At 50.1% G+C, this 9683-nt stretch overlaps 1 protein-coding gene across 1 annotated transcript in view; it reads right to left on the reverse strand.

The window, feature by feature from the left end:
- Positions 1-9683, reverse strand: part of RAP1GAP2 (RAP1 GTPase activating protein 2) — a 188266-nt gene that overhangs the window by 25424 nt on the left and 153159 nt on the right. Inside the window, exons 12-14 of the mRNA XM_007454188.1 lie at positions 8120-8220; positions 5918-6047; positions 3312-3467 (exon numbers count right to left, since the gene is read on the reverse strand). Of these exons, the coding sequence (XP_007454250.1) occupies positions 3312-3467; positions 5918-6047; positions 8120-8220 (387 nt within the window). The remainder of the gene's footprint in view (positions 1-3311; positions 3468-5917; positions 6048-8119; positions 8221-9683) is intronic.

The following is a 9683-nucleotide window of genomic DNA, read 5'->3' on the forward strand; positions in this document are numbered from 1 at the left end:
GGGAAAGAGGGCACCTGGACAGGAACCCGCCTTCAGGGTCTGCTTCGCGTAAGATTCCTGACACCTTTGCAGAACTTGAGGAGTCAGGGTAGGATGAGCTCAGACAGGGTGGGGAGAGGGTCCTAGCGATGGCTCAGCTGTAATTTCCTTCCAAGCTAGCAGGATGGGGATGAAATTCACATCTGAAACATAATTCGATGCGATGTTTCATGCACACCCCAGATCGTGGGTCCAAGTTCCCACCTGCTCTGACAGCTCTGTGATGAAGACCACAGTCAGACCTGGACAGGACCCTGGCTCCACTGTTTCTGGGCTCTGTGGCCTCAGGTCTTAAGAAACTTAAGCTCTGGGCTTCCCTGGTGGCACAGTGGTTGGGAGCCCGCCTGCCGATGCAGGGGACACGGGTTCGTGCCCCAGTCTGGGAAGATCCCACACGCCGCGGGGCGGCTGGGCCCGTGAGCCGTGGCCACTGAGCCTGCGCGTCCGGAGCCTGCGCTCCGCAGCGGGAGAGGCCACAACAGTGAGAGGCCCGCGTATCGCAAAAAAAAGAAAAGAAAAAAGAAACTTTAGCTCTCAGCCTCAATTTGCTCCCCTGTAAACAGGGCCAATGGAGGCCTGCCTGGCCAGAGGCTTGGGAGAATTCAAGAAGACTGCTCTTAAGGGCCTAGCACAGTGTCCAACGCAGATCAAATAAGAGGTAACCACTGTCACTCAATGTTTTTTTTTTATTCTCCCTGCTGACCTGCACCTAATAAAGTACACCTGAAATACTAGAGTTCCCCCAAACCACTTTCTAATCCACACACACACACACACACACACACACACACACACACACACCCCTCTTTCTCAACTCCGCCTCCTTCCCCTCCTCAGCATGTCAGAACTGGAAAGAGCTCAGAGACTGCCTACTCCAATTTCCTCATTTCACACAGAAGGCAACAGAAGCCCAGAGAGGGAAGGAACTGGCCCAAGGTCACACAGAAGTCAGAGGCAGGGCCAGGACCAGAACCCCAGATTCCGGAGCCTCTCGGTCTGGGACACTTTCCTGCACATTCCCACCCCTGCTCTTCACCCCCTTCCCCTTCTCCCCTGTTGTTTGTCCTCCCCAGTGGGGGCCCCCTGGGGCACTGCCCAGCCCCCAAGGAAATCTCACCCTCCTTTGCCATAGCCCCTAAGCCCGCAGGGGTCAGCTAAGGTCCCGTGTCACCTGGACCCCCCTGAGGGATCTAACCATGTCCTCCTCAGCCTGCCCATCACTGGGGTGCTGCTGGGGCCGTGGATGGACAGAGCTCTGGGGAGCACCTTGAAAGGCTGATCTCCCTCCCTGCCCTCTGCCCCCCAGTCCAGCCCCACTCACAGGTCTTGCCCTCCAGCTTCGATGCCTGCCTGGCAGGCAGAGCCCAAGGTCCCACATCACAGGGACAGCTCCACTCTCCCTGTGAGCTCTGCTTCTCACCACCTCTCTGAGGACAGTGCTTTCCCCTGGACCAGAAACGGTGGCTAGGGAGACTTGGTAAAGACTTCTGGCATCAACGCTGGAGGTGGGGTGGTGCTTTCTTGGATCTCTGATTTTTCTCTTTCGTATTTTCCTACTCTACAAAAGCTCTTGGAAAGTGAAGAGGCAGTTAGTTGAACTCCATGTCCTATCAGGAGCTAAAAGCAAATACTAGACGTCCACAAGAGGCCTCATTCTGCCGGCAGAGGCCCAGCAGATGAGCCACACGTACATACATGACTGCCTGGCAGGCCTTGGGAGCCCTCCTATCACACAGCTTTACTCTGAGGATCCGTCTCTGCCACCGCTGGCTGTTAAAAGAACCAGGTGGCTGTTTGAGTGACCCAGTGGCTGAACTGCCTCACATCACAGCCTCTTCTGTCCCTTCCCTGAAACTGGTTCTTTATGTCACTTCCAAGTGCCCACACAGTAGGCACTGAATGAGGACACTTGCTTCCACCAACAAATTAATCAACCAGTTGTTTGAAATGAATGTCCCCATTGGTGAAAGCCTTGAAGGAAACACCCAAACCATGGCTTCTCCAAATTTTCAGCTAAGACTGCTCAGTGACAGAGGAGGATGAACGTGGGCATATAAGGGAATCAGCTGTCCTCAACAAGAGTCAGTGGGGGTTTTTTGTTCTGTTTTGGAAGCCTCCTATTTGGCTTTAAAGCTGATGTGAATTTTGCACTTCGTACACCTGGGTTTGTGCTGATATAACAATTATATAACATCATTTTTCTTTCCCAAAATACTCAAGCGAAATTGATGTTCTGGAAAGATGGCTATGAGGTGGTATGGCCTCATGAACCCCAGGGACCAGCACTGGCCTAAGTTATTATATAGGAAACTGAATTTCAGGCCTATGGTTTCCTCTTCCAGGCTCCTTTTCCCTCTCCCTTACAAAAGTGGTTCCTAACACTGTGGGGAACAGGGAGTTCTCTGAGAATTTGAGCTATGGCTTCTCTCCCCAGAAAACACAAAGAGGCATGGGAACTCCACAGTTTGCACTTATCTACAAGGAATACGTAACAAAACCTATCTAACATCCACTTTAAAAACCCTGCCTCAGTCTATCTCCCTTGGGTCCCATGCCCCCCAACACCACTGTGATACAGAGAAACTGTTACCCAAGAGGTTGGAATTGTTCCTCATGGAGAAGCAAAGGAGGTTTAGCGACACAGCCATCAGGAGGGGACAGGGTGAGGGCAGCTGACGCTCAACTACATCCGTGAAGATTCTGAGCCAGTGTGAAAGCCCACTAATGGGTCAGGAGGTTTAGACCCAGATGCTCACAACCCCACCTCCCTGGGAGTCTTCAAATTAAGACCATTTGCCCAGAATGGCTAAACCAGAGGGGCCCACCCAGCGGCCAGGGTCTACCCTGCTCTCCACCCTTCTCACCATGAACATCTCTCCCTTTCCTTCCTTCCCTTTGTTTGTTACCGCGTTCTTCCTTTCCCTTTTCCTGACAGTCCTCTCCACTTTCTCTTTTCTGCTCTCCTCTGGCTCTGCCTCGCTCTAGCAAATGGCATTACCAGATACCACGTAGGGACACGGGGTGCTTCTCAACCCTTGAGTTAGAGGCTGGGAACCTGAAGGCAGCAAGATGGATGAGGTGACCTCAGAAGGTGCTCTCCAAGAACCTAGCTCGCAAACCCCAGAAACCCGAGAACTCGTGGGAAATCTATCACGTTTTGGAGGATGGTCTGAGGAGCCACTGAGACATGGTGTTGCTTGGTGTCGCTGATTCCATGAAGTGCGGTGAGGTGCCTGGGCCCACCACCTCCTCCGACGGGACTTTCTCCTTACCTTGTAGGATGGGGTCTCTGTGCCCGCGTTCTCAGCCTGCACAACAATGTAGGCATGTAAGAAGTTGGAGGCAATCATATCTGGGACAAACGGTGTGTTTTCTTCTTGGAAGATGATGGCCACAATGTCATTCCCAATGTGTCTCTTTCTCTGGAGCTAATCAGAAAGTGTTCCATTGTTATAAGCCAGTTAGGAACATCCTGAAAACAGAATAGGTCTATATAGGAAATTCCTCATTATTCTATCGTTATACATAAACCCCGGAATGCTGAGACCTCTCTCTCCAAGGAGCTTTCTCTTTCAATCTCTAGAAGCCACTAAAAAGGAAAAAAATGAGGAAAATGCCTACGTTGTCAGGGAGAGGCTGGCAAGCTTCTTACTGAGCTCTACATCACGTAGAGGCAGCCCTGACTCAGGACTCGTGGAGACTAGTTAAAAAGTGAGGCCGGGGGCTTCCCTGGTGGCGCAGTCGTTGGGAGTCCGCCTGCCGATGCAGGGGACACGGGTTCGTGCCCCGGTCCGGGAAGATCCCACATGCCGCGGAGCAGCTGGGCCCGTGAGCCATGGCCGCTGAGCCTGCGCGTCCGGAGCCTGTGCTCCGCAACGGGAGAGGCCATAACAGCGAGAGGTCCGCGTACCGCAAAAAAAAAAAAAAAAAAAAAGTGAGGCCGGGTTTTGCCCTGGGAGAGCTTGTAATTGATCTGGGAGAGACACAAACACAGGTGGAGCCACCTGAGAACACTAACAAAGCCACCAGTCAGCAAATGCTAAATCAGCCGCTACCCACAAAGTGCCTGACACTATGGGGGTGGAGAAGAGGGCAAAATCAGAGGCCTGGTAGCAATCTGAGAGGGCTTCCTGGAAGAGGAGATTGGGAGAGAAGGGAGCACTTGATGGAAATGTGGATGAGCAGGAAGGAGGGGGCAGATAATCCTATACCAGAAGGGAGAAGAACCATGCTCAGAGAAATACGGGCAACTTGGCTTGGTGGAGGTCATGGGGGAGAGAGAAACACAACCCCAATTCAGCATCCCAAGCTCTGCCAGGTGCTGTCACAGGTGATCTCAATCCCCAAGCACCTACTGTGTGCCAGGAACCATACTGGGCTGTTCCCATGCAAGATTTCAAATGTTAAGGCCCTCTTGTATACCAAATCCAGGCTAGGTGCTTACCTACACTTTGTTCCTTTATTAAACACCTACTGCACGTAAGCTCTGTTTCCCACTGAGTTTCTCACTTACTGAGCACCTGCTGTATACTAAGCCCTGTGCTGGGCACTTTTACAAATTGTCTCACTTATGGCACACACATCATCTCATTTCTTAGGAAGAGAAATTAACATGTATTCAGTCCTTGCTGAGAGCCAAGCTCTGTGCACATCCCACTTAACAGGTGACACTGAGAACAAGCCAGGCAGAGAACAGTCCTCAGTCTTAGGCTGGGGCAGTGGGTGAGGGGGGTCGTGAGGGAAAAGAGCTGAAGGTAAAACACTGAGAGAAAACCTACTTTGGGTACAAAAGGAATCCTGCTCCTATTTGTTTCTGAAACATTCAGTAGTTATTTTAGAGCCAAACTGCAGTCTCCTTTGCCAATTTCCTTTTTTCCTAAGAAGCCAGGCACTATGTTTACAATATTACATCTGTGCTCCCTCCTGGGTTCCCTGCTCAGAAACAAATGGGTCCAGGTTTGGTGAAAGGCCTAGCTTCCTTCCTTATCTTCCTGGAGACTGAAATGGTACAAAGAGTGGGACGGGGCAAATGGGACCACAGCCAGGGACCAGCTGCTGGTTTCAGGGCTCAATGAGAAAAAGAAGCCAGGTCCTCCGCGGGGACATGCAGCTGTCAGAAGCAGCAAATGAGAGGGAAAGGAGGAATACACTGGAAGCAGAGGTCTCATTCAGGGTTCTCCAGTCAAGGAAAAGGCTGGATTCCTGCCCACGGCAGGTGTCCTAAGAGGTAAGGCTGTATGACTAGACAAGCTGGAGACGGGTGTGAGGGAGTCACATGCAATAACCAGCTTGACGTCTCTGGGCCAGGAAGAGTGTCCTGGACAGTGAACAGTCATGAGGTAGGAAGCCTGCCACAAGCCAGGCATCGTACTGAGCCCTACAATCAGAACCTTATGTGATCCCCACCACAACCCTCTAATGTACGTGGTGTTAACTCCATTCTACAGATGAGGCAAATGAGGACACAAGATTACCAGCTTGCCCAGAGTCACATACCCCTCAGTGGCAGAGCTGGCTTCAAGCCACCACCTGCAGACCCCATCATGTACTCTTTATCACCAGCCTACACGATCAGGGCACCTGGGCTCTGCTCACAGCTCTGCCCCTGATCACCTGGGAGACAGTCTTTTAACCACTGTTTCCCCATCAGTCACAGTGGGACTGATGGGGAAACTGTCCCGCCTCCCACACAGGCTGCTGACCTGCGGCCTTGGTGGAATAACACAGTAGTTCAGGTTTTGATAAAAGGAACAAAGTTGAACAGACAGGCTTCTTGATTATGAAAATGGGGAAGGCGGCCTCGGTTCTCCAGGGAGACCAGACGCAGGCTTTCACCTCACACGCCCCAGGCTCCTGAAGCCATCCTGAACCCGGTTACCTGCTGGGTGTCTCCCTCGGTAAACGGCAGCTTTGTGGAGACGTGAAACATGATCTCCCTGTCCCGGAATATCGTGTACACTGATTCCACCCCCGTCTGTCCATGGGTCACATCCAGGCCTCCTCGGAAACTGTCAGGGGAACGGGAAAGTGCCAGGGGAAGAGAGAGAAAGAGAGAGAAGGGAAGTGGGCGACTTGGTACAACCTTCCCTAAGGACACGGGGGCAGGAGAATGAGAAAAGTTGTGGAAGAGTTGAGGGCAGAGAGACTATGATGCTGGGAAAGCAGATAAGGCTCATCTTCTGAGCAGATGAGCCCTGGCTTCTAACCATAAATTACTATTTCAAAGACAAAGGCAGGACCTCCATTCCAAGCCTTGGCTGTGTCCCCTCCACTCCATGGGAAGAGAGGTCGTCCGTCCATCCACAACCCCAGACAAATGCCGTCCCAGCTGCTAGTGGCCCCCAAGGCTGGGCATAAGCCTTTGCTCTCCGCAAGGCTGTGTCCAGGTCCTCAGCCCAGAGCCAGGGCAGCCGTCCATCCTTTTGGATGGTGGTGAGCCCCACAGGAGTATCCGGAGTCAGCGAGAAGAGGGGACAAATGCTTGACTTCTACCCAGCCAGTCCCGGATATGGAGACCCCACCACAGCAGCACCCCGCTGGGAGGTATCCAAGGAGGTCCCTTCTTTGGCCACCTCCTTGCAGGCAGGAAAAAAAAAAATACTAAGGAACTGGGTGGGCTTCCCAGAACTGCCCCTACTTCCCTTATAGAAACATGGCTGCTAGCCGTGGCTCATCTTCAGCAAGGAGAGTGGGATACATGTTCCTTTAAGAAAATGAAATAAAACAGATCCTGAACAACAGGTGCCCCCAACCCCAAGCACTATAATACAAGCCAGACATGTGCTCAGCCCCACATGGCGGAAAACACAGGTTCTAGACCAGCTTCTGCCACTAAGTCAGCACATGACCTTGGGCATATCACCTAATCTCTCCAGGCCTCAGTTTCCTTTCTCTTGAAAATAAAGGGATAGGATTACATGACCTCTGGGGTCCTTCCTGGTTTTAATATACTTTATTTCATCAGTTGCAAGATGGAACATTTTTTCCCATTTTAACCTCTCTGAAATCAGGATATATCTTATAAGGATGGCATCTCAGAGCCAATGGAAGGTGGTATAATAAGAACAATAACAATGACGACCAGTGCTGACTCTGCGTGGCACTGGCATAAGTGCTTCACGTGCATTATCTATTTCAATTCTCCAGCAAGCTTGTGGGGTCAGTACTATCTTTATCTCCCTTTTTACAGACAAGGAAACTGAGGCTTGCAGAGGCTAAGTCACCTGTTCAAAGTCATAGAGCTAATTAGTGGCAGAGATGGGATTTTGACCCATGTGTGACTGGTTCCAGACAGCAGTGATGACCTTGAAGGGGGAGGAAGAGGAGGAGAGAAGGGAGCAGAGGAAATAAGTGATTATCAAGCACCTACTCCATGCCAGACACAGAGCTAGTGCATTCACACATGTTAGGACATCCCGGTAATGCGGCTGCTGAGGTGGGAAACTCTGAGGGCTCAGCCGTGTGCCAGCCACAAGGCAGAGAACAGGCTGGCCAGGTCCGAAGGCCCTCCCCAAGTGTTGCCTTTGTCAAGGAACATCAAAGGCCAGAGCTTTCCAAGAAATAGCCCCAATATTCTTTCTGTCCGCTTAGAGAACCATACACTGTTGCATAGATTCCTTCCAGAGGGATTACGGTATTTGCACCAAAACTCTTAATTGACCATTCTTTTTGTGTCTTATCTAAAATGGGTCATTTCCCCCAAAACTACATAGGGTCCTCTTTCCGGAATGCCTAGCAGGTGAGTGACCTGCTCACCTGGAAGGGAAGGTGGATTCATTTTACTCTCAGTCTGAGCCAACTGTAATTAGGAAGGCAAATCTCAGGTGGAACGATTTCATCATGCATCCTAAGGGCAAAAGTCAATGCCTTTCAGACCATCTGCCATTCAGGATTATCCCCTGTACCACCGATTCCTTCGAGATGCAATCAATGAATGTTGATCATTTGCTGAAAAATAATCCCATGTTCCTTGTGCGTGTTGTTAACTCTCACATGCCACCCGCTGAAACTGCAGTCAGTCCTCACCCTTCCTCTAGGACCTCATCAATAGGGGCAGAGCCATCACTTGGCTAAAACCCACCCTTTGAAGTCCTGCAGCGTGATGGTGTCTCCCAGAAGATCTAAGAACTCCTTGAAAGCTGGGCTCTCCTCACTGTTCCCAAACAGCTCCTCCTCCAGGGTCTGAAAGAGAAACAGAATAAGGAGCAGGAGTTCAGAAAAATAAGCTTTCTCGTTGCCGCCAAGAGAAGGAATGTGATTGTCCAGACACCTGGTCCCTTTCTTCCTTTCGCCATCCCCCTCACTTGCCATCCAGTGGCTCTGTCATCCATGGGAGGAAGGACTAATAGAGGCTTACTCAACAGAGTTGGATTTTGGGGGCTGGTTAATGAGGACTTTCTATATGAACAAAAGCTGCTGCTCAGTTTAAAAAAAAAAAAAAGGCAAAGCTGAAGCAAAGAATTCTTAGACTTGATACCAAAAACCAATCTCAAAATGAAAAATTAATAGTTGGACTTCTGACAAAGGACTAGTATCTAAAATACATAAAGAACTCTGAAAACACAATAGTAATCAAAACCACAATGAGGGACTTCCCTGGCGGTCCAGTGGTTAGGACTCCACGCTTCCAGTGCAGGGGGCACAGGTTTGATCCCTGGTTGGGGAACTAAGATACCACGTGCCATGAGGTGCAGCCAAAAACAAACAAACAGACAAAAAAAAACCCAAAAACAAAAAACACAATGAGATACCACTCACACCATAATCAAAAAGAAAGACAATAAGACGTGTCAGTGAGGATGTGGAAAAATCAAAACCCGCTTACGTTGCTGGTGGGAATGTAAAATGGTACCATCTCTTTGGAATATAACCTGGCAGTTCCTCAAAAAACTAAGCATAGGGCTTCCCTGGTGGCGCAGTGGTTGAGAGTCTGCCTGCCGATGCAGGGGACACGGGTTCGTGCCCCGGTCCGGGAAGATCCCACATGCCGCGGAGCAGCTGGGCCCGTGAGTCATGGCCGCTGAGCCTGTGAGTCCGGAGCCTGTGCTCCGCAACGAGAGAGGCCACAACAGTGAGAGGCCCACATACCGCAAAAAAAAACTAAGCATAGAGTTACCATATGATCCAGCAATTCCACTCCAAAGAATATACTCAAGAGAAATGAAAACAAAAGTCCATACAAAAAAACTTGCACACGAATATTAGTATCAGCATTATTCATAATAGCCCCAAAGTAGAAACAATCAAAATGTCCATTAACTAACAAATGGATAAACAAAATGTGATATATCCATACAATGGAATATAATTCATCCATTAAAAAGAATAAAGTTCTGATTCATTGCACAACATGAATGAACCTTGAAAACATTATGCTAAGTAAAAGAACTAGACATTGAAGGCCACATATTATGATTCCATTTACATGAAATGTCCAGAACAGGCAAGTCCATAGAGACAGAAATAAATTTGTGGCTGACAGGAGCTACAGAGTATGAGGATGATGGGAGTGACTGCTAATGGGAATGGAGTTTATTTCAGGGGTGGTGAAAATTTTCTAAAGTTAGTGGTGAGGGCTTCCCTGGTGGCGCAGTGGTTGAGAGTCCGCCTGCCGATGCAGGGGGCGCGGGCTCGGGCCCCGGTCC

This window comes from Lipotes vexillifer, unplaced genomic scaffold (assembly GCF_000442215.2).
Source record: "Lipotes vexillifer unplaced genomic scaffold, Lipotes_vexillifer_v1.1 scaffold680, whole genome shotgun sequence".
NCBI lineage: Eukaryota > Metazoa > Chordata > Mammalia > Artiodactyla > Lipotidae > Lipotes > Lipotes vexillifer.